Source organism: Carassius carassius, chromosome 19 (genome assembly GCF_963082965.1).
Source record: "Carassius carassius chromosome 19, fCarCar2.1, whole genome shotgun sequence".
Lineage (NCBI taxonomy): Eukaryota > Metazoa > Chordata > Actinopteri > Cypriniformes > Cyprinidae > Carassius > Carassius carassius.
In genome coordinates this window covers 31,802,549-31,829,182 of record NC_081773.1, presented here as the reverse complement: position 1 = coordinate 31,829,182, position 26,634 = coordinate 31,802,549, and the positions used below count along the sequence as shown (strand labels likewise).

The following is a 26,634-nucleotide window of genomic DNA, read 5'->3' as shown; positions in this document are numbered from 1 at the left end:
AAGCATATTGTAGTTGTGTTTTAAAAAGTCTTTATATATACATATTTTTTGTATTTATTTATTTTTTTTTGTAAAAAAATACATAAAAATATTATAATAAATAATGTCTTGTGAGTGCTATAAAAATCTCAAGATATTCTGTCATCATGCATCTCACTATTTTATCCATTATTATTATTTTCTCTAAGTAACACCACTTCATAAATGAGAAAATTAATGAAATATTAAATAAAATCATTCCAAAATTTTTGGAATGTTCAAAATTTTTTTCATCCTGCATCTCACTTCTTTATCAACTAAACTAAATTAAACTAAATTAATAAAAATAAAAAATTAAATGAATTTATAATACATTAGGTTATTCTAAATTTTGTGCTTCAAATATTTCAAGATTTTTTTTCTAGTCAAGATAGTTTGCACTATGAAATGTTCAAGATATTAGTCATTGTGCATCTTGCGGTTTTAAAAGCTAGTCATTTTTTCAAAATTAGGCTAAATTACATTTTAAAAATAAATTTAATAAAGCAATTAAATTACATATTTTTTTAATTTGTTCAATAAAATTTATTTTTTTGTCATCCTGCATCTTGCTGATCATAAAGTTTTTTTTTTTAAACCCAATTACAAATTTTGAAATAAATACAATTATTGTAGTTCAATTATTCTAAAAATGTTGTCATCCTGCCTGTCACTGATTAATCAACCAGTTTTCAAAAAAATAAATAAATCCACCAACTAGCTGATTTATATCTCTAGCTGGAATATCTTGAGTGTGAGTGTGTGATTTCTGGCTGAAGCAGAAGTGAGATTAGTTGAGCTTGAGCAGAATAAAAGTGCTGAGCAGGATCTGAATCACATTAACAGCTCAGACTGTGACAGAGAATCACTATCAGCAGCTCCAGACTAATTTAAAGGCTCAATTTTCTTTTTGTTTTCTCTAAGAATGAGTGAAATTACAGAATCTTAAGAAAAACACAAGCAACAATTGGGTGTTTTTTTACTGTGTTCTCAAACAGAAACTCCTAAAGTTTGGATATTTTTCTTTTGAAAGTTGTATCTGGGTGTTATACACTTCCAAATAAAATATTGTTTACATATACCATTCCCCAAGCAAGTTATAGCCATTTATTACAATACTGTTATCAACGCTTTTAAGTGAAAAACATTTTTGTTTATTAAGAATAAAGAAACGTTTAAGGAGTAAAGAAAATGAAAAGAGTGTTATATAAAAACAAAACAAAACAAAAAATGTTTTTTTTTCTTCAGAGAAATAGATTTTTAATCAGAGTATGAACAATAAACAAACTGTGCAGCATGTAGTTAAAACAATTGCACAAACTGTCTTCTACAACAACACAAACAGTGCAAATGATTCACAAACTACACACAAAATGAGTGAGAAATATTCAGAGTGCAACAGAAAAAAATAGTGCTAATTATCTTTATGAACTATATAAGAAATATAGCTGCAAGCAGCAATTACGGGGCCAAGCACTCCAACGGCAAATTTAGGAGCTAAGCATGGAGCATCATACGAAGTGCAACAATCAGCAATTAAACCAATTTTAGGATGATTGTAATTGAAATGGCTGAAAAATCATAAATACAACCACTAGTAATAAGATTAAATGGCCTATCACTTTTGACCAACAGGTAGTGCTGTAATCAAATAATGTTGGTGTGTTCTGTGTGAGATGACAATAACACACAAAAAGTTTAGTGTCAATATGATAAAGCATTGCAGAGATACAGCCTGAAGTGTCATTCTGACATGATGCCTCAATTTCGTTGCAGCGGTATGCAAAAACCGTTTTGTGTATCGATACAAAATCCATAACATTTTGTCAGGACAGTCTAAAGATCATCTGATTCAATTTTGGTGAAAATCGGACTAAAGGTTGATGAGAAGTTTGAAAAAGTAGGTTTTCAACATAAATCAAAATGGCGGACAGGAAGTTCGGCTTACTCTGGCATATTTGGAATCTATGTTGTCGGCATAAGCCTGGGAATATTTTGAGACAAGTTTCATTTAAATAGGCTAATGCAATAAAAAGTTATTAGCATTTTTAAAAGTGTAATTATTCATGGTTAATGAATGGTTTATTACTCTTGACCAATAGGTGTTACCAAATTTATGTGGCATGGTCAGTGTGAGGTGGCGATGAAACGTCCAAAGTTTGGTGCAAATATGTCAAAGCATTGCAGAGATACAGCCTCAAATGCATTTTGGCACCCTTCCAGCAAATTCGTTGATGCGCTAAATGAGAACCGTTTCGTATATAGACACGAAATCCATAACTTTTTGCCAGCATGGTCTGAAGATGATCCACGTCAAATTTGGTGAAAATCGGACTAACGGTCTAGGAGGAGTTCGAAAAAGTAGGTTTTCAACATTAATCAAAATGGCGGACAGGAAGTATGGCCAATTATCACATATTTAGTATCAATGCTCTCGGCATGACCCACAGAACATTTCAATAGTCTAATTTATTCAAAAGTTATTAGCATTTTTGTGATATTTAATTATAACTCTTGACCACAAGGTGGCGCCGCCACCAAACTTTTTGAGTACCTTCAGGGCATGGGGCCGAAGATTTTTATAATTGTTTTCGTAACGATACGATAATGCTCTAAAAAAATACAGCATTTTGAAACATAATTCAAAATGGCCGACGCCTAAAATGGCCGACACGGGAAAATTTGACATCATTTGACTCAACATGACTCACTGAATCTAAAGAGGCCAGTTGTGTGATTTTTGGCCAAACTATTCAGAAGTTATAAGCCAAAATATGCGATTTTCATATCTCCTGACCACTAGGTGGCGCTGCGTCGAAACACTGCAGGTAGTCTCAGGTCATGCTTGTTATAACACACACCAAGTTTGGTCTCAATATGCCGAACTGTTGCCGAGATGTAGCCTCACATGCATTTTTGCGTGCTTTTCGTCAAATTTGTTTACGTGTCATTCGACAACGGTTGGACGAATCAACTTGAATTCCATAACTTTTTGCCAGCATGGTCTGAAGAGGATATGAGCCAATTTTCGTGAAGATCGAACTAACCGTCTAGGACGAGTTCGAGAAAGTAGGTTTTTCAAAAAACTGAAAATAGCGAAAAAACTAAACCTTGCGATTTTTGAATTTTGGGGTTCATTCGACTTGGCATGAGCCAAGGATTCAGAGGAAAAAAGACATTTCATTTTCTGGCTTACGGTTCAAAAGTTATTAGCATACAAACATTGAAAGTTTGGACAAGTGGTGGCGCTAGAGAGTAGGAGTTAGAGACTTCAAATTTGCTATAGTTAATGTTGGGACTGTCCTCTATCAGTGTGCCAAATTATACAACTTTCCCGCAATCGGTTCTATGGTCTGCCATAGACTTGCGGCGGAAGAAGAAGAATAATAACGCCAACGAAAACAATAGGTGCCTACGCACCTTCGGTGCTTGGCCCCTAATTATTTACTTAATATACATAATATAAATCGATTTTACCGGGACATCACCCAGCGACGCGAAGAAATAAATCCCAGTGCTTTATCAGACATGTACCACTGTTTCATCCTTGTTTTTTATCTGTTTTATGTCAAAGTAAAGGGCTTTTTCAGAGAGTTTTCTCATGCAAATGTGTTATTTTGTGTTTGTTTTCAAGCACTCGCGACAGACTTTACTTTAACTTTGTGATCATTCATAATTCCAGAGAAATATGTTGAATAGTGGTTCAAAAGACCAAAACCTATGTTTATTGGTTGAATATGGGACAGTTTGAACCAATCTGTGCAAGGGGGTGGGACTACGCATCAACAATCGTTTCTGTTTGGCTCAGCGGAACAAAATGCATTGGTTTCTTCTGACGAATCAATGTTGTCAAAAGGTGATGACGTAATCACGTACACTACGGTGCCTGTGAATATCCAAATGAGAGAATATGGGATATCTTCGAAACGAGGAGAATCTCATTTTAACATTTTAAATCATGATAAGCTGTTCAAAAGTTATTAAACATTTAAGAACAACAGTTATTTTAGCTGCAGGAAGCTGTCTCAGTCTTTGAGGGTTAAAGGCTGTTAATTAATAAAGGTATTGAACTTAAACTGATATACATCTAGTATGCATTCATAGTGTGTGTGTGTGTGTGTGTGTGTGGTACCTCCTCTCTTCTTCCAGTAGATGCGGACCTGTAGCTGTGTGTCCTGATAATACGGTGTGCCGACCTCCAGAGCTCCAGCGGCTCTCTTCATCGACACCAAACCCAGATCAGTGTCCAGTCTCCTCAGCTTAGATACAGCCTCTGAACAACACACACACACACACACACACACACATCAAGAGACGACCAGAGACACAACGCTGGGTCACACTCCTAGTGTTTAGTCTTTTTAAAAAAATGTCTCTTCCACTCACCAAGGCTGCATTTATTTGATCAGAAATACTGTAAAATCGTGAAATATTATTCTAACTTTAAATAGCTGTTTTCTATGTGAATAAATGTAATTTCTGATGTAATAATCAGAAATGTTTCTTGAGCAGTAAATCATCATATTTTCATGATTTCTGAAGATCATGTGACACTGAAGACTGGAGGAATGATGCTGAAAATACAGCGGAGCATCACAGAAATACATTACACTTTTACACAGATTCACACAGAAAAGAGTTATTTTACATTATAATAATATTCAATTTTTTATCAAATAAATGCCTTTACGAGCAGAATAAAAAGATTTAAAAATCATGTTTCCAAACAAGTACTGTACATTGAAACACTATTCACAGTGATTTCCTCAATAATTAGAAAGGCGAGTAACAGTGGATGGAGTCAGCACAGATGCTGCTGTGAGAGAGGCGGGCCGCACTTGTCTGCTTGTGGAGGTGTGTGCTGAACTGGACGGAGGCTTTGCTGCTCTTCAGCCGGATCTGACCCCAGTAAGAGACGGCCTGGACCTGCACACTGTAGCTGCTGTTGACCTGAAGACCGTCCAGATCCACCCAGCTTCTGGCCTGAAACCACAGACGAATCCAGACACTAAACCTTCACACACTCTCAGTTCATCACTACAGTTCATCACTACATCACTATATCACAGTGTTATCTCAGTGTTCCCGTAGCTCAATTGGCAGAGCATACGTAGAGAAACGTATAGCAGGAAATGTCCAAATATGATTTTATGAATAATCTAGAGAAAACTGTGAATTTCTTGTGATCTCATTAGATTCCTTTGGTTTTATTGGTCTGAGTCTGCTGTGAAAGGGTCGTGATGTGCTGCTGGTTCTGGACTCAGATTGACCGCTGGACTCAAACAAACACGGGCTATATATCAGGAACACATGTGGACACGACGAGTGTTTCTCAGCTGATCATTCCTCCCGCAGCGTGAGCTCGGTTAGTTTGGGCATTCCTGCAGCAGCGGGTCACTAACCAAACCCTGAGGAGCTGCGTGTCAACAGAGCGATCGAGTGTCGGCGTTATGAACACAGTCACTGCGGGGTTTGCAGCGGTCTACAGGAGCTTCAGGAGCAGCAGCACTTCAGCATGTCATCAGATCTGGAGCCCACCGCTGGCCTTCTGACACATCACACCCAAACATGCTGCTTTTCATTTCTTTACATTTTATACTTTACTGCAATGGTGTGAAACTTGGTGACTTTCTTGACACTTGCTATATGAACTTGCAAAATTGTGGACATGATTAGAAAAGGTCTTAAAAACACTTGTGGTCTCTGCGGTTACAATAACCACCATTAATAAGAAATATGAAAATACACAGCCATTTTTGGAGTCCATTCAGCAAATCAGCCATAATAAAGTAGTGTTTGATAAGTGCTAAATATATGTGCAAATGCAAAACTTAATACAGTACAGTATGTCTGAAAATGCTCTTATAAATGTGACGCTGGACGTCTTAAGTCGCTGGGGTATATTTGTAGAAATAGATAACAATACATTGTATTGGTCAAAATTATACATTTTTCTTTTATGCCAAAAATCATTAGTATATTAAGTAAAGATCATGTTCCATGAAGATATTTTGCACATTTTCAACCGTAAATATATCAAAACTTAATTTTTGATTAGTAATATGCATTACTAAGAACATCATTTGAACAACTTTAAAGATGATTTTCTCAAAATTCAGATTTTGTTTTATATATATATATATATATATATATATATATATATATATATATATATATATATTATGTATAATATATGCATGCATTTAATGTAAAGTAGCCCCTAGATATAAATAACATATACAAACATTTACAAATATATATTTAAAAAATATTTATATTGCACACTACTGTGATACTTGGTGGCTATACATGTAATTAATTGTAAATAACATTTTTTTAAAAAATATATATATTAATAATAATACTAAAATATTGTTATATTATTTCAATGAATGCAGTATGAGATGTAACTATTATATACACAGTGGCAAAAAAAATTAAGTAATTAATAACAACATGTGGTATTTTTTTGTGTATCTTTTGCAGCATTTGCCATGTAGCAACTAGATATAAATATTAGATCTTGGTTCCAGGAACAGTAAAGGGTTAATCGATGACGTCTGAGTGCTCGTGTGAATGCATGATCTTGTAAATAAACTCTAATGAAAGAACCTATTGAAAGGAAGGCCTGCTGTGTGATGATGTTTCTCTCAGTGTTTGGGGAAAGCGGCTCTCACCCCGTCGCTGGTCTTCCTCCTCTTCCTCCGGGACGGGGCGAGAGATTTCCCCGGGATCGTCCAGCTCCAGTAGATCTTGTAGTGATGGACGGGGAGGTCAGGCTCTGTGAGGAGAGTCCAGCTGATGCGGACCGTCAGCAGACCGTCAGGTCCCTCTGTGATGTTAGACACACTCAGTCCAGACGGAGCTGGAGGAGGAGACGGGTCTGAACACAGAGACAACACACCAGTCTGACACAGCTCATCTCTATATTCACATTCATTAAACAGAAAACAGTGATCAGATATTCATTCAAATGTACAGAAATGTAAAGTAACACAGGTTTACAACAAACTTTGAATACAACAATAATAATGACAGTCAAACCCAGAAGTGCACTTTTACAATATTTATAAAGATCACTTGATTATATAATATTAAATAACATAGAGTATTATTTATATTCTGCAGTATTAGCTTTCATATTATATTTATATTTACATGTATATATTCAGTTATATTTTTTATTAATAATTTTCTATTATTTTAGTAATTTTCAAAGCTATTGTTGTTAACTTAAACTACAAGCATAAATAATATTTTTGTTGCACGGAAGTAAAATAAAATAAACCTTTATAATTTATTTCATTTCAGCTAGTTGCCGAAGCAACATTTCTTATTTTCATTTAGTTTAAAGATGCACTAAAATAACTCAAACTAAAATAAAAATTAAAGGAAAAATAGAAACTATATAAACATACAGACATTTATTAAAAAAAATTGTAAAACAATTTACTAAAACTCTAAAATATATCAAATCAAATACATAAAATATACAGAAATTCTAAAAATGAAAATATAATAAAAACTATAATATCTCAATGACACTAAGTGCTTTAGTTATTTTATTAGCTTTTGTTTTAATTAAATGATTTAATTAAACGATTTGTTTCAAATTAATTTGCTTTATTTTTTATTTCAGTTTTTGTTTGGGTAATATTTATAATTAAATTTTTTTAAGTTTAAGTTTTTTTATCTAATAATTCTATTTTATTTATCTATTTCAGCTTAATTTCAATTAACAATAATGTTTTGTACTTATTTTAATGAACAAAAACAACAACAACAACAACAACACTACACAAGAATTGAAACAATTTAACAGTGATTAAATTGTTAAATTGTATAATTAAAAATAATTTAAAATTAGTAAAAAAAGTTTTTTAATTATTTATTTATTTATTTTTTAAATAATCTATTTTTCTCTTTGTGATAATGGAATTTTTTTACTGTTTTATATTTTATTTTATTTTCATTTTACAGGGGTTTTTTTCAGTACATTTGAGGCAGTCACCTGCTGGATCAGTCTCAGTATAAACGGAAGTTAAAAATAAATAAAAACACATGATGTAGTGAGTTTTCTTGCGATCCCTGAGCACATGTGAATGTCCACATCTAAGGGAAATGATGTCATCTGTGTAGAGGAAGTGGAGTTAAGAAAATGGGACTTTAATGGGAAAATGGGCCAATCTAGAGGCAGTCGGTTCCTGTTATTGAGGCCCGTCTGAAGACCAGATGCTCACGCAGGACATAAATAATCAAAGAAATTCTCTGCAAATCAGGTGATCTGACCAAATGTGATATGAATAACTGCACTGACATGCTCATTAATTCTATAGAGCTTGCTGACTGAATAAAAACAAGCAAATACATCATAAAAGATCACTAACTATAGACATTATACAGCTGCTCATATGAGTTTAAGTCATAATTACGCTCCTGAAGTGATTTTGGTTGGAATAAACAAGAGTGGATTGTGATCCTGTGAATAAGCAGCCTCTCATGACAGTCCAAATAACAAGAAATTACACTGACATATGAGAAATAAAGCCACAATTAGTGGACGGAAAGTCACAAAGCTGCAATTTACAAACAAAACATTTACAAGAATCAACTTATGATGTATTATACACTGTACAGGAGAGGAGAGAACTTATCTTGAGTTCATCTTTAATGCTTTTAAGTGTTTCAATACAAATAGCTTTTAATATGTTTTACACCAAACTGATGACTGAATATATTGCATATTACCTTCTAAATTATAATAGAATAATACAGCCCTACAAACCAATAAATGTGACTGTAAATAAACCAAATACTCTTTTCTTATTAATTTAGTGCAGCTGATTATAAAAATAGTGCCTGTTTTTTTCGTTCATGTCACACTTTCTCACTAAATATGTGCATTTCATAATGTTTTTTCCACTTTTCCATTACTTTGTAGACTGTGTTATAGATTATGAAACAAACAAAAAAAACTATTGACATTTAACTGCTTTTTTATGCATGCATTAAAGCTGTTACATTTCTATACATTTCTATATTTTGCAGCGCCACTTCAAAGCCAACATGACCATGGCCAATGGTTCAACGCACCAAATGGTGCACCCAATTCGTTCCAAACGTGGATTAAGAAATGAAATGCCCCTGTGGGTTGCTCAGAGATGAACAGTTCTGCTTTGTCGTTATATTTTGTTGGCAAATTTGAGCAAAACAGTCAACATTGTCTAAAATATCAAAATATTAACTTCTTACTAAACTGTTGTATACGAGGAGTATCACATTTGCACTCATGTGATATTGCACATGTATATATAGTAGTATTTTATATGAGATAGATTGTCTGGTCTCTGATATTTAGCAGCTGGTGCTGAGACTCATTTCATGACACATATAAAGCTGACGTAAACATATTTTCCTGGAACAGCACAGATAACAGATATCAGAGAAACGAGTGTGATGAGAAAGCACATCTGTTTCTGTAACACAACTAAACTCCCAGCGTGTGGGAGAACTTTGCAGAAAATATTCTACAGCACATTTAACAAGTTAGCATGAGATATAAAAGGAAAACAATGTGAGTCAGTTTAGATATAGACTTTTCTTTGACCCAAATGAAGGTTTCATTTGTCTTAGGCATGTCTAGTTTTAGTTAAAGGCGTAGTTCACCCCAGAACAGAAATTCTTTCATTATTTACTCAACCTCATGTCATTCCAACCCTTTTTTTTCTTCTGTTAAACACAAAACAAGATATTTTTATGAATGTGGATATCCAAACTATGGCAGTCAATGGCTACCAGCTGTCTGATTACCAATATTCCTTCAAATTAGGACTACAACAAACAATTATTTTGCCAATCGATTAATCTAATGATTATTAGAATGATTAATTGACTAATCATCCATAGACTTTGATTATTCAGCTTTTGCAATTAGTTAAAAAATATTAAGTTATACATGTTCTAACAAAAGAATAAAAGCTTTTGAAAATCTTTTTAAGTAATTAAAATACATTTATACAAATAAATATAATGAGTTGCATGTTGCTAGCATGATTTTAACATGAATAGCATGTTGCTAGCAAGTTTTAGCATGAATAATATGTTGCTAGCATGATTAGCATGTTGTTGGGATGTTTTAGCATTATTAGCACATTGCTAACATGTTGTCCTACGATAGTCATTAAGCTTTGCCAGTTTAAACCATCTGTAAGTCTTACAGTGCAAGAGTTTTGATACCCTCAATGAAAGTCTATGGGACTTTTCGTAAATTTGTGCATCCATTTAACGAAAACCGTAAGTCTGATCAGTCAGAATATACATAGCAACCCGAGTCAGACCAGTCTGAAGGTCTGTGCCATATTTGGTGTTTGTAGCTTGAAAACTCTGGGAGGAGGTACAGTTCAAAATTAGTCTCAGAAGAAGAAGCAGCTTAAATGGCAGGGATGCACGATATTATCATACCTAATGGTCTGGTAAGGCTTTTTATTTGCATAGGGGGCGCTGTTGGCCCACGTGTATCACTTTGAAACTTGTGTTCTGAATAAATAAAGCCGTATCAATGACATAAAATCATGAGTATGTTTCGATGTAAAGATCAGAAGCTATAGATTACATGAATAAAAAAAATCACGAACATGACACACACACACACACACACATTTATATTATATATATATATATATATATATATATATATATATATATATATATATATATATATATATATATATATTAAGTCCTGTGTAATATGTTTTTTTAAATAATTATTCTAAAAGATTTAGAATTATTCTAAAAGAGTTCTAAAAGATTTTCAGAATTTTTTAGATTTTTATGATGCGTTTATAATTTCCACACAGGAGAGACTTGGTGTTGTTTTCAAACAAAAGAAAATATATCGGTATCGGCAGGAATGAGTTGAAAAATATCGGCATATCGGATATCGGCAACAACTCAGTATCGTGCATCCCTATTAGATAGTAGACCAAAGTGATAGAGGGAGTAAATCAGGTGAAGCTCTGGAGAGTAAATCTGTCAGACTCACCTCTGGAAGAGCGGAAGTGTTTGCTGGGAGACGTGAAGCCACGCGTGCCGTGAACGTTCACCGCTGCCACACGGAACTGATACCACCTGCTCGGCCGCACATCGCTCAGCAGCGCACGCTCTACAGCAACCTGGGGGGCAGAGGGGTCAGAGGTCACAGGGTCATGTACAGGGGGCTCTGAATAAGAGCCTGGAATTTAGTCTATTTTAAAACATGAAGGACTGGAGAGACATCTGAGCATCTGTTTATTTTAACTTGCTTCAACAGCAAAAAATTATTTTCTAACTCAGTATTTGTGACTCGGAGTCCTAAGTAGCACAGGTATATTTGTAGCAATAGCCAACAATACAATTTAAAAAAGTATCAATTTTTCTTTAAAATTGATTTTAATTAAAATTGAATTGAATTATTTATTATTAATTATTGGAATTATTTAAAATATACAAATTGATGCATATGAACTTAATTATGAACTCAAATGAGTCTGAATATCTTAAGTCATTTTGCCAAAACTAAATTTGCAGTAAAGTTTTCAAAAAAATACGTTTTCTGCCTTAACTATTGTAATGTGATTAACTTTTGAGGGAAAAACAGCAACTGAATAAAAAACAAAGATTGACAGGACTTGATTTTATTTGTGTATTTTATTTATTTATTTTTCTTTCTGAATGTTAATTGTCTTTTAACTAACAGCTGGATTACTAAATCGCTAATTAATATGATCTTAAATTAACCAAAATATTAGTTTCTAGTGTTTTCCTCAGCAAGAGTGTCATGATTTCAGAAAGGAACCAGTTGCAGGTGGAGGGCTGACCTGTGCGATGTCCTGCCACGGCGTAGCGTCGTCTTCGCTGGGATGGATGCCCAGGTTCCAGCGGCGCTGCAGCACGTAAAGCACCGGCTCCACCGAGACGTTAAAGCGGGACGACCAGCGAACCTCCAGCAGTCCTGACGCATGCTCCACAAACAGCAGCTCCTTCCGTGGCTTCAGAGGAGATCCTGAGACGACAGAGGGGCTTTAATTACACGAAACATCACCTCAAAACACCCCGACACTAGCGCTGAAATCTGCACAATAAATAGACTTTAGATGTGTTTCTTGTTCTTTAAAAATTTACTCCAATTTCAATAAAAACAACTATTTTTTATTTGTATTTTAGTTCTTATTTTGTATTTGTGTTTTGTAGGAATAGCTAATATAGGATTATTATCGTTAACTAAAACTAAAATCATAAGAAACATTTTCAATACTTGAAATCAAAGAAACATTAACTGAAATAAAAATACAGTAACACTAAAAAAAAGTTAAAGATAATAAAAATGAAATATAAAAACAGAAAACAAAAATATTAAAACGTTTAACTAAATTTAAAATGGAACATAAAACTAATAATAAAATGGAAAAGTGAAAACACAAAATTACCAAAACTTTATTATAATAAAATAATAAATAATAATAAAATACAAATAAAAATATAAAATAACAGTAAAATAAAATTAAATAATTCAAAATATTAATAAAAACTATATTAATGATACTAAAATAACACTGATCTAAAAAATAAATTTTGTGAAAATAAAATACAAAATGATAAAAATGTTACCTTTAAAAAAATGAGAATCCAATCTTTAATTTGTATGTTTTTTTAATTTGCTGGATTAGACTAAAAAAGACATTTTCACATTGTTTGAATGCATGTGCAATAGTTAAAAATAGCTATGTTGAGTAACTCCTGATAATAGCGATGTTAAACGATGTTAATGTGATGCTCTCACTGCAGATACAGCAAACCTCCATCTGCTCCACATGGCAGTGACTTCCATTTAACCCTCAAAGACATCTCAAATTCTTCCATATGCAATAAATTAAAGATTTATTAAGTACAACGCTTCGGGGGGGAAAGAAGGGAGAAAATGTTCTGCTCCGTGACTTTCCTCGATTCGTTACAGCTGTGATGGAGCACCGCTGATTGAGGAGCGACGTGAAGGACCCAAAGATGTCCAATGCTTTCCACACAATGGTCTCCAGAAATCAGAGCGACTTCACTGATCACTGCTGACCGATGCGCTTCCATCGGAGAACAGCGCTCAAGATGTGGGGCTTTTATTTATATCATATTATTTCATATGTCATTTTTGTCTGTTTTTGCTCATTTTCACAAACAAAAAGAGTTGAAAACAAATAATCCGACAGTTGTTGTATGATAAAAACACAAAAAGACAAGTCACCTGCCTCATTCTTGAACAAATCAGCCATTTGAATGAATCAAGTGAGTAACTGATTCAGTGGCTTGTTCATAAGACAGTCAGTTGATTAATTTCAGAATAAATCAGCCATTTGAACACATTAAGTGAGCCAATGATTCAGAGACTCGTTCATAAAGAATGCAACTTGCTTTGTTTCTGAACAATCCAGCTGTTTGAACGAATCAAGTGAGCCAATGATTCAGAGACTCATTCATAAAGACAATCACTTGCTTTGTTTCTGAACAATCCAGCTGTTTGAACGAATCAAGTGAGCCAATGATTCAGAGACTCGTTCATAAAGACAATCACTTGCTTTGTTTCTGAACAATCCAGCTGTTTGAACGAATCAAGTGAGCCAATGATTCAGAGACTCTTTCATAAAGACAATCACTTGCTTTGTTTCTGAACAATCCAGCTGTTTGAACGAATCAAGTGAGCCAACAATTCAGATACTCGTTCATAAAGACAATCACTTGCTTTGTTTCTGAACAATCCAGCTGTTTGAACGAATCAAGTGAGCCAATGATTCAGAGACTCGTTCATAAAGACAATCACTTGCTTTGTTTCTGAACAAATCAGCTGTTTGAACGAATCAAGTGAGCCAATGATTCAGTGATTCATTCATAAAGACAATCACTTGCTTTGTTTCTGAACAATCCAGCTGTTTGAACGAATCAAGTGAGCCAATGATTCAGTGATTCATTCATAAAAAGATAATCACTTGCTTTGTTTCTGAACAATCCAGCTGTTTGAACGAATCAAGTGAGCCAACAATTCAGAGACTCGTTCATAAAGACAATCACTTGCTTTGTTTCTGAACAAATCAGCTGTTTGAACGAATCATGTGAGCCAATGATTCAGTGATTCGTTCATAAAGACAATCACTTGCTTTGTTTCTGAACAATCCAGCTGTTTGAACGAATCAAGTGAGCCAACAATTCAGAGACTCGTTCATAAAGACAATCACTTGCTTTGTTTCTGAACAAATCAGCTGTTTGAACGAATCAAGTGAGCCAATGATTCAGTGATTCATTCATAAAGACAATCACTTGCTTTGTTTCTGAACAATCCAGCTGTTTGAACGAATCAAGTGAGCCAATGATTCAGAGACTCGTTCATAAAGACAATCACTTGCTTTGTTTCTGAACAATCCAGCTGTTTGACCGAATCAAGTGAGCCAACAATTCAGAGACTCGTTCATAAAGACAATCACTTGCTTTGTTTCTGAACAAATCAGCTGTTTGAACGAATCAAGTGAGCCAATGATTCAGAGACTCGTTCATAAAGACAATCACTTGCTTTGTTTCTGAACAATCCAGCTGTTTGAACGAATCAAGTGAGCCAGTGATTCAGTGATTCATTCATAAAGATAATCACTTGCTTTGTTTCTGAACAATCCAGCTGTTTGAACGAATCAAGTGAGCCAACAATTCAGAGACTCGTTCATAAAGACAATCACTTGCTTTGTTTCTGAACAAATCAGCTGTTTGAACGAATCAAGTGAGCCAATGATTCAGTGATTCATTCATAAAGACAGTCACTTGCTTTATCTCTGAACAAATCAGCCGTTTGAATGAATTGTTTAAATTAATGATTTAATTCATTAAAACATGATCTGTGTGATTTGCTGAATCAAAATGTTTCTTTCTAAAGCTCCTTTTTGTAATGTCTATTCAAAGTTTTTCTCATTTAACACAATAATGATTTTAGATGATATTTCGGGGTTCATTTCTCAACCCAAATTGATGTGCGATCAGTTACTTGACACATCATATAATTGATTAAACATTTCAATCACTTGACATAATAAACTGAAAAGCATCAGTGATTCCCAGCATGGAGAAAGGCAGCAGGAGTGGGATGTGGATGCAGACGCTGGAGGACTGAGATGGGCTCGTGTTAAACGATCAGTGACGGTGGGATCTGACGACAGAAGCACAGCTGTGGTGGATTGTGCTGCGGTTTCACAGCTCCAGCACGTGTGTGTCGTCTGTTCCAGTAAAATCCCACAGCGTTCCTGAACTCACACACTCGCTCCAGAGCAGGAGCTGGAGCTCCAGAAACCACACAAAGCTCCACGCAGCTCCAGAGTCCTCCAAAACACAGCGCCTTTACTGCAGGACAGTATCTCTGGAGCTCAGGTCATGGGTTCGATTCCCACTGAATGCACTGACATATGAAATCTATAGATTTAATGCAATGTAGGTTGCTTTGGATAAAAGAATCTGCCAAATGCATGAATGCAAATGTAAATGCAATGTGAAGATCAAGATATTTAAGTGAGTTTGTGGTGCAGTAACACAATAAAATAAATTAAACCTAATTAGTAATATTACAAATGTAACTAAACATGTAAATAAAAATATGATATTTTGAAGTAGATTTTATTTTTATAGTTTCAGATTTCATTCAAATTTTTGGTAATTCTTTCATAATTATTTTATGGTGTTAGAGTCATTTTTAAAATATCACTAATTCGATTTAATTTGTTTTTATTTCAGTTTTTAGTTTAGGTTTTTTTTTCTTCAGAAAAACTAGCAGAAAAGCAGAACAGAAATCCTGTGCTTCACAAACGTCCCACTCTCGCTGCTGAATTTCAATGAGTTCAAGAATGAAATCAAACTCAGAAACACTGCTCTGGCTTCATACTTTAAACAGCATTATTACTGAGACAAAAAAAAATGCATTGCACATGTGGGTTGTTTTGACAGTACAGTAACACTTTACTCAAAGCCTTCATACATAATGCATTCCAAAAGTATTTTAATGCATTGAATAAACATGATTAAAACCTCAGTTATAATACATAATAATCCTCATCTATTCATTGTTACACCATATAATGCATCTTAACTTTGGTAACAGTTAGTTGTGACAACATATAATGCATTACAATGTACATGATGAATACTTCATAATGCATTATAAATAAAGGCTTTAAGAGTTGAATCGGGCTTGGTCTCTGGGTCAAGGAGAGAAACGAGGAGGTTGCAGGAACATCTGAGAGCCATCGACAGAGCAGTGCTAATGGTTTCCAGCATCGCTGATCATCATCTTCTAACAGAGAGAAACAATTACGCTCCTGACACCAGCGACGCTCTCTGATTGCCTTTGGATTTCAATAAAAGGCTTTACGGCTCTCTGCAAGCCAGGGGGAAGCAGTAAATCAGTACAGACGAACCGTGAACCCCACGCTTTCAGACGCCACGCTTCTGTGTTACTGTAGCATTCCTCACATACTCCAACAGACTTACTTTCATTTATTACTCTTACTTTCATTTATTACTCTTACTTTCATTTATTGATTTCCTGTTTCACTTTAACTTAATCACATTTATAGAACTTGTGTTGTGTTTTTGTCATTTATATTTTTTATATTTATTGATTTAAAAATGCTCTTATATAGTTGTTTTTAGTAGTTTTAGTTATTTTAGTACTTAGATTTTGTTCAAAATTTGGATTTGATTATATTTATTTATTTTTATTTTTAGTTTAGCTTAAGTCTTAGTTGTGTTTTTTGTCAGGTATATTTAGATTTTTAGATTTTTATATATATATATATATATATATATATTTGTATTGATTTTGTATTTATTCCTTTTAGTTATTTTAGTAGTTCACATTAAAAAACTACCTTTTTTAAAATGTTATTTTAGTCATTCATACAAAAAAAGTTATTGTTTATGTTTTGAATTACATTAAATTTCTACAGTTGTCAGATGCTTTTATACAAAGTGACTCTTCCGTATTTAAGTATCATTTATATATTATTATAATTTTTATTAATATTGAATAAGCAGTTATTTTTCATTTTCAGTTTTAAGTTCAATGTATTGCATTTTTTTATTATTATTATTATTATTATTATTTCAATTTAGTACACAAATTTTTTTTTGTTATTATTATTATTATTATTATTAATTATTTTGTTTAATGTTTTGAATTTTTTATGTATTTTTCAAATTTATTTTTATGATAATACTTTTTATTTTTATTTAGGTTTAATTAATTAATTATTCTTTCTTTTCTTTTTCTTTTTATTTCAAGTTAGTAGTTTTATTATTTTCAAAGAACAGTTGTCTTTAATAGTTTTAGTTCATTTTATGATAAACATAAAAACATAAAACTTGAATGAGAAAAAAGTTTTGTAAGTTTATAACTTAGAATATGAACCCAGCCATGACTTTTCTCTCTTTCTGACGATGTACAGATCTGCATGACTTTCAGTTTTTGTCCAATCAATGAAAGTCAATGGGGTCCAAAACAACAACATGAGACTGTGATTGTGTGGACACAGAAAGCAGAATCTTCTCGTGGAATAGACCCAGGTCTGAAGGACAGGAGGCTCAGTAAATGCTGGTAACTGTGTGTACCTTTATAAGGGTTCTTGGGGATCTGGCAGGTGTGTCCGCATCCGTTCGGACAGCACTTCTTCAGAGCCGTGCACTCGGCGTCTGCTTCACAGCTCTCCACACACGCAGCGGCGAATCCACTCGCTCGCTCCGGAGCGGGACAGTCCCCCGGCTTCAGCGTCTGGACGGAGCGCAGGAACTCACAGCTCGTCAAACACTCGTAGTGCTTCTTCGGGAACTGAGTCTGAAATCACGAGACGCTGATCTCAGATCTGACAGCTCACATGTGCTGTTTGTGTCTCAGAGTTAACTTACCTCACACAAGTCCTGACACTGGTTCTCCTTCAGGTCCCATGATGCCCTGCATGGCTCCAGACACTGAACGGAAAAAACAGAGAAGAGAGAAGGACGTCAGCTCGTCCAAAATCACAGAGATGACAGCCTGAGCTCCACAAACGCTCCTCTAGAGCATGAAAAAGGTCTTCGGGTTTTACAAACTTGGATAAATGCTAAAAACTAAATAGACCACTTACTAATGATGAATTAAATCATAAAAAATGTCAAATTAAACAAAAATAAAAGGTCTTCAGGGTTTTCCAAACTTGGAACTGCAGGAGGTTTATAACAACGGATTAAATAATAATAAAAAAAACAATAATAATAAAAAATTTAAGTAAACAACTTACTAATGATTAATTAAAACATAAAAAAAAGAAAATTAAACAAATCATTCAAAAAATAAAAGCAATCAAAATAAAAAAAAAACTCAGTAATAATTACTTATAAAAATTTAAAATAAATAATTGTTAAAATTAAAATTGTTAAAGTTAAAAAACACTATCAATTTAGTGATAAAAACATTTACATTAAACAAATAATTTTTAAACAATAAAAACCCTTGCTATGAATGAAATCACAAAAATATTTAAAAATTAAACAAATAATCTTAAAGGCACAATATGTAATTTTTCTGCTTTAACAATAGCAGATATCACTATATCTATGTTATATATATTTTTTTGTTGTGTACTTACATTATCCCGACAGTTTCCATGAACTTTAAAATCCAGAGAAAATTATAGTTTAATTAGAAGACACGGCACGTTTCTTTATTTCCGTTTTGTCGCCCGTCTATGGCGTCATATAAACTTTGACCCCTCTAGTTTATCTAACTTCCTGCGGAACCGCCAAATACAAAGGTGAACAGAAGCAAAGACGAGACGAAGAAGAAAAAGTAGTAGCTAGTCTTGATCGAGACTACTATATTTTATATTTATATTGTTTATATTCGTATTTATACCTCAATCAATAACTTAGTTATGGATCATGATTATGCTTTGCCTGCACGTTCTGTGAAGCGCAAACGTACGGGTGAAATAAATGACCTGAGAAGGTTTTGGGACGAAGATGAAACGAGACACGGGTAAATATTGGAGTTGCATTTCCAAGATAGAGAGAGCTTCGTGACAAGCTGAAACTACAGAGAGATGCTTGCATTCTAATAAACAGGTATGCATCCATTCAGCTAACTATATCTATCCGTGTATTTTGTGAAACGACGATGTCTTGTGTAAAACGCAGATGGACTAGCTCTCATGTAGAGTATAATGTAAATCTACATGTGTTCTATATCTAGCTGGATAAAGTAGCTTCAAATGCAGTTCACTATCTTGTTCGATATCATAGTATAAACGTAGCCTAATTATAATTATTAACGAAAGGCAACCGTGTTTTTTTAAACATATATTACTACTAGCTAGATGGAATATTGATTTGATAGGGGTCTGATAATTCATATATCTCTCCGTTCGAAAAGACGTGATTGTCAAAATACTAAGACCGGCGTCTCTGCTGCGTGCCAGAAGCGTGGCGTCTCTGCTGCTGCTGTAGGTGACATAGAGGGAGACCGCCGACAGACCAGGCTCTTGTCTTCATGACAACAATATCTATACTTCATGTTGAACATAAATATAAAGCCTACTGATAAAAGACACCGTCAACAGTATTGACGGCAAAATAGACGATGTTTGACAGGTGCAATATTTGAAAATCGATAATTATTTATTTATTTTTTAAATTACATTTATATCTGAATTTATGTCAACCTATAGACTTCAAACATCAAAATGTCATGAATTAATATGTATTTGTGTACAAAAAAACATATAAACATATTTTCCTATTATATTTTGCCTGGAAACGCTTCCAACACGCTTGCGTGTCGCGTGAAAAATAGGCGTCGGTTCTATTTCTAGCAAGCACGCGTTTTCCGCACGGCTTGAGCCGCGCCTGAGACACGCGTCTCACGCAGGCAGTCTGCAAGCTCTAACCTATTAACATGGGAGCCGAATTAAAAACTGACACGCCACGCAGCTGAGACGCTTGCGCTACGCATCCAGTGTGTCGCCGGCCTCAGTTAAAATGAGTGAGTAATGTGGGGAGCGACAGAGCACGTGTTCCAATGAACAACAACTCCCATGAGCCTACGCTCTTTCCCGACGTCATCAAAGTACGTCTCATGTTATTATTTTGATTGAGTGACCCCTGGTGGCCAAAAATTCCATACTGTGCGTTAAAGATAAAAGCAATCAAAATAAAAAAAACTCATCATAAAAATGTAAAATAAATAATTGTTAAAAAAGATACAAATTCAAATTAGCAATTAATAAAAATAACCAATAAAAGTTTAATTAAATAATAATTTTCAAAACACTCGATTTTTCATTACATTATAAAAACGTAAAATAAAATAATTAAATAAATTTAAAATAAAAGCAATCAAAATTGCTAAAGATGAAATATTTTATTTGTTTACCCACATGTCATAAGACCATCATGTGAATGTGCTGTTCAATTATTGAGTAAATATTGCGCAGATATATCTATTGCAGATCAAAGGGGTTCAGGTGACAAATAATAAATAAATAAAACTGACGGATGAAGCATGAACGTCTGAGGATCTTTCTCCACATGATTTAGTCTCATTATCATCTGGTTATTAAACACGAGGTACACCCAGATCAAGAGCTGATGTGAAGCTCCTCATTATCCACTCTTCAGGAATATAATGCATGATCATAAAGGCTATTGTGATGCTGCTTTTTATGATGTTTGACAGCAGAAATAACTCTCTTTGTGTCTAAACCACAGAAGTGTGTGTGAATGATCCTGAAACCCAATATATTCATCAGTACAGAGGAGAGACCGTGTGTAAGAGAGAAATCACTCCTCGAGAAACTGTGAGAGAGACGTCCATCAGTGAACCGCTGATCTCCACCCAAACCACACCAGCAGAGCCAAACCAGAGACACCCAGAGCACTTTAGCTCCAATCCACTCATGCATCAGTCACACACACGCAGGAGCAAATACATTCATTATATCATACACATCTCAAAACAAACAAAGAATTCAATCATACAAATGTATCAAATAAAACCAATCAATAAATAATACAATGCACCATTTTCAAATAAAACCATTAAAAACAGTTACTATCAATTAAATGGTTAAAAACTTAAAATTAAAATAATGTTAAAATAAAACAAATTAAAATAACACACTTACTGATAATTAATTAATAAAGTTTAATTGAAAAAATCATTTAAAATAAAAGCAATCAAAATAAAACCCTAACTAAAAATGAATTAAATAAAATATGTAAAATAAAATAAATAATTGTAAAATAAAAGCAATAAAAATAAAAGATTACCTAATAATCAATTAACTAAAAAATGTCAAATAAAATAATTTTCAAATAAAAAATAACACTTACTATTAATTAAATGAATAAAAGTAAAATATATATTACTATATTTACAATACAACAATTAAATAAAAAACTATTCATATTTATGAAATATAAAATTGAAAAAAAATGTAACAAATGATTTGAAAATAAACTAAAATTACTAAAATTAATTGAAAAAAAGAATTAAGTAAACATAAAATATTAGTAATTTCAAAAATATCAAAAATAAAACAATAAAAACACTTAGTATTACTTAAAACTTAACAAATAAGTTTAAGATAAAAGCAATCAAAATAAAACACTAGCTGTTATAATAATAATAATAATAATAATAATAATAATAATAATAATAATACTTCACGGCTGTGTGTTTCCTGGCAGCTAACGGTTGTGTTCCAGAAGTTAAAACTCCATTCATTTTCTCCATAGGGACAGTGTTTATTAACAATGACTGATAAACCTTTAAAGACAGACCTGTAGTGAGCTCTAAGGTTCTTAATTGATTGTATCCTGTTTTGTTGAAGGCATCAGTTCACATAAATTCAACTTGCTTTTAAAAAAAAATCACATTTACTATAGAATACGAGAAGAAAAACTACATTACCCATGATGCTGTACAGAAAATTCCACCAATCAGAGAGTCATGGTGTTCTTTAGCTCCGCCGGCTCCGCAATCGAGTCTCCCTACACTCTTTCTATAGATTAAAACCTACTTTAAAAATCAATAGTTTTATATTTCTCCATCATTTTTGTTTTGATTCACGTAATTCACAATGCTGTTCATAGTCTGGTATCTTTTTTTTTTGCTTTCAAATCAAAGTTTATACTGTTGTGATTCTGCTCCGAGCTGTTTACTTTGGTACATGGCTAATAATGCTTTAATGAATACTTTATTACAATCCATATGGGAAAAATACTTTAACACACCCCTTTGGAAAAGTGGGTGGGGCTAATTCACTTAGAATGTTCGTCAACCAATCAGAATCAAGCATTCAACAGCCAACCCAATATTCTGAGTGTCTCAGATCCACCATAAAGGCATCACAGATGCAGTGATCTAGTGAGAAGAGCTGAGTAAGCGAACAGAGCTGTTTATGGGCTTTTAATGAGCTCGTTAGCAGCGCTGTCATTATTCTGAAGGTTTATGTGCTGTTTAATGGAGTGTGAGGACCAGACACAAACACACATCTGTATGTAGAATTTTACATAAAAATATTAAATATTATATCAGTGTGATAAATCCTGTTCCACTAATCTCTATGTTAAACTTCAACAAGTCTTTTATTGGCTGATTTCTGTTTGCGGTTCCTCGTGTGAATTACTGTAAAGTGTTGGCGTAAATCACTAGGTTTTATCGCTCTTAAGAGCGATAGTCAAGAAGTGTAATGACCAAATTAAGCCTGTGTTTCTTCATTACACACTGGCAGAAACATAAATATCATGTGAATATTGGGCTGGGCTCCACTGGGCCGGAGTTGTGTGAGGAATGAAGTGGTTTGTGTATGTGTGTGTGTGTGTGTGTTAGAGAGAGAGAGAGAGAGAGTATGTGTGTGTGAGAGATAAAGTGTGTGTGTGTGTGTGTGTGTGTGTGTGTGTGTGTGTGTGTGTGTGTGTGTGTGTGTGTGTGTGTGTGTGTGTGAGAGATAAAGTGTGTGTGTGTGTGTGTGTGTGTGTGTGTGTGTGTGTGTGTGTGTGTGTGTGTGTGTGTGTGTGTGTGTGTGTCTCTGTTGCTATGTGTCTTCTGTTGGACTTCTTCTGCTCGGCTAAACAGAAACAGACTGAAGGCATTTCATTTACCTTCATTAAATGAAAAAAAGTGTCTGAGCAACAACACGTTTTCACAAAAACACAGAGACTGAAGCTGCTCGCACTGAACGACAAGATGGCACAAGAGCAGCATGGAAAAATAAACACGACACAGATGACAGATGAAGAAATAAACTACAGAGAAGAGCGGCTGGAAAATATTGCTGTTTTAATGGAGCGTGAAACACACACTACAGCAGAGAGACGAGACGAGACGAGACGAGACGAGAAGAGAAGAGAAGAGAAGAGAAGAGAAGAGAAGAGAAGAGAAGAGAAGAGAAGAGAAAAAGGTGAAAAAGTGAGTGAAAAAAACTCTACATTCAAAAGCTGTAATTTCATTCATCACACTACTGTAAGAACAACACCAGACGGCTTCGAGAAATGAGTTATTCTGACAGACTTCAGAAGAACAGTTGTGCTGCTCAATATTTTTGTGGAAACCATGATACATTTAATTTTTCAGAATTCACAGATGAATAGAAAGTTCAAAAGAACCGCATTTATTTGTAATAGAAACCTTTGAAACATAAATATCTCTTCTGTCACTTTTCATCAATTTAATGCATCCTTGATGAATAAATGTTTTAATTTCTTTCAAAAATTATTTCATGTATATATACATCAAAGTCTTTACCAATTAAAAAAATACTTTTTCTTTCTTTCTTTCCCTTACATTTATTAATTTAGCAGACGCTTTTATCCAAAGTGACTTTCAAATGAGGACAATGGAAGCAATCAAAATCAACAAAAGAGCAATGATATATAAGTGCTATAACAAGTTCAGTTAGCTTAAACACAGTACACGTAGCAAGGGCTTTTAAATATAATAAATGAAGAAAAAAAACAGATAGAATAGAAAAAGAATAGAGCAACCTAGTGTTAGAGGCCTTTTTTTTGCTTTTGTTAATTGTATAATAAATGAAAAGAAAACAGATAGAATACAAAAAGATTAGAAACTAGTTAGATTTTTTAAGAATAGAATCAGAATAGAGAGCGTTAAAGTTAGAGGGTCAAATAAAGATGGAAGAGATGTGTTTTTAGGCAATTATTGGAGATGGCTAAGGACTCAGCTGCTCAGATTGAGTTAGGGAGGTCATTCCACCAGGAGGGAACATTTAATGTAGAAGTCTGTGAAAGTGATTTTGTGCTTCTTTGTGATGAACAATAAAGCAACGTTCACCTGCAGAACACAAGCTTCTAGAGGGCACACAAGCCTGAAGTAATGAATTTAAGTAAAAGGGAGCAGAGCCAGTGGTGGTTTTGAATTTTATGCGAGCAGCTATTGGTAGCCAGAGCAAATTGATAAACAGAGGTGTGACGTGTATTCTTTTCTGCAATAAAAATTAATCTTTTTGCTGCATTCTGGATTAATTGTAAAGGTTTGATAGAACTGTCTGGAAGACCTGCCAAGAGAGCATTGTAATAGTCCAGCCTGGCAGAACAAGAGTGTGGCGAGTGGGGCGGGGCCGAGAGCTGTGGGAACGGAGCGAGGCCGGTGGAGTGATTGGAAATGAGCGACACTCACCAGTCTCGAGTCCCACAGAGGAGATCAGAAATATAAAACAGTGAAGGATGAGAGAGGACCAGGCCTGGATTTATTTTGTGTTTTGATTTTGTTTGTGCCCGGCAGTCGTCCACGAGGGGCTGCCACACTGTTTTGTGTTTATTTTGATTATTAAAGTCATTTTGATTGTCTGCTGGTTCGCGCCCCCTTCTTCCCGATGATTATGAAGTTTGTACTGTGTTACAAAGAGCTTAAACAAGGAGTTGTGCTGCATGTTCCCAAAGAAAGGGCTTGATCTTCTTAAAGTTGAATAAAGCAAATCTGCAGGACTGGACAGTTTTAGCAATGTGGTCTGAGAAAGTCAGCTGATCCTCAATCATAACTCCAAGGTTTCTGGCTGTTTTTGAAGGAGTTATGGTTGATGTGTCTAACTTGATGGTGAAATTGTGATGAAATGATGGGTTTGCTGGAATCACCAGCAGTTCTGTCTTGGCAAGGTTGAGTTGAAGGTGATGGTCCTTCATCCAGCAAGAAATGTCTGTTAGACAAGCTGAGATGCGAATAGCTACCGTCGGATCATCAGGTGTTGAGTGTCATCAGCATAGCAGTGGCATGAAAAGCCATGTTTCTGAATGACAGAACCTAATGATGCCATATAGACAGAGAAGAGAAGTGGTCCAAGAACTGAGCCCTGAGGCACCCCAGTAGCTAGATGTAGCGATTTGGACACCTTACCTCTCCAAGATACTTTGAAGGACCTATCTGATAGGTAAGACTCAAACCACTGAAGTGTGGTTCCTGAGATGCCCTTTGCCAGTAGGGTTGATAGGAGGATCTGGTGGTTAACCTTGTCAAAAGCAGCGGACAGATCAAGCAGGATAAGTACTGAAGATTTTTGTTGTTGTGTGTGAAAAATGTAGAGACTTGGTTGAACACAGCTCATTCAAGTGTATTTGCAATGAAAGAAAGAAGGGAAACTGGTCTGTAGTTCTATAAAAGAGATGGGCTGAGGATGAGTTTCTTAAGTAATGGAGTTATACGATATATATATAAGTATATATTTTTTATATATATATATATTAGGGGTGTAACGGTACGCAAAAATCACGGTTCGGTATGTACCTCGGTTTTAAAATCACGGTTCGGTTCATTTTCAGTACAGTAATGTCACGATCGGGATACAGGAAAACACAGGGAGAGATCCAAATGCAGATATGTCTTTTATTAGGGGTAATCCAAATCGTAAACAGTCCAGGCAGGGGTCAAAACCAAAGTAGCAATCCAACAACATAAACAGACATAAACACAAGGGCAAGAACAAGACTTCGAAAATGTCGTGATAACTATAAGGACTCCGTGACACATACTAAGACAGACAGGGTATAAATACACAGGGAAATGACAAACGCTAATGGGGAAAGTGCAATGATTAATGATTAGTGACAGCTGAGTGCAATGAGAGGACAGAGATCGTGGGGAATGTGGACATCTAGTGGTTACCCAGGGAACACAAACCAGACACTGTGACAGTACCCCCTCACTACGGAGCGGCTACCAGATGCTCCAAGACATGACTGACAAAACAAGACCAGTAGGGAGGTGGACAGGTGGAGGCTCAGGGGGAGGGACGGAGGGCCAGGGAAAAAAAAAATTGGGGAAACCAGAGACCAGAGGAACATGTAAAGCGGGGAACAGAGACCAGAAGTGCAACACCAAACAGGGAGACCAGGAGGGAGGTGGACCGGCGGAGGATCAGGGGGAGGGACGGAGGGCCAGGCTCACAGAGGAGAACAGGGACAGGAAGTGAAAAACAACAACAACAACACAACAAGAGATCAGGGTGGGTCAGGGCGTTCAGGGACCCAGGATCGTGCCGACCGGGCAGGATTCCAGGGTGGAGCCGAAGACCACCATAT

At 34.7% G+C, this 26,634-nt stretch overlaps 1 protein-coding gene across 2 annotated transcripts in view; it reads right to left on the bottom strand.

Moving 5' to 3' along the window:
* Positions 1 to 26,634, bottom strand: part of LOC132095585 (anosmin-1) — a 58,916-nt gene that overhangs the window by 8,397 nt on the left and 23,885 nt on the right. For both annotated transcript variants that reach the window (XM_059500716.1, XM_059500715.1), the window contains exons 3-9: positions 17,974 to 18,036; positions 17,680 to 17,902; positions 11,874 to 12,058; positions 11,060 to 11,189; positions 6,696 to 6,901; positions 4,857 to 5,001; positions 4,151 to 4,291 (exon numbers count right to left, since the gene is read on the bottom strand). In XM_059500716.1, the coding sequence (XP_059356699.1) occupies positions 4,151 to 4,291; positions 4,857 to 5,001; positions 6,696 to 6,901; positions 11,060 to 11,189; positions 11,874 to 12,058; positions 17,680 to 17,902; positions 17,974 to 18,036 (1,093 nt within the window). The remainder of the gene's footprint in view (positions 1 to 4,150; positions 4,292 to 4,856; positions 5,002 to 6,695; positions 6,902 to 11,059; positions 11,190 to 11,873; positions 12,059 to 17,679; positions 17,903 to 17,973; positions 18,037 to 26,634) is intronic.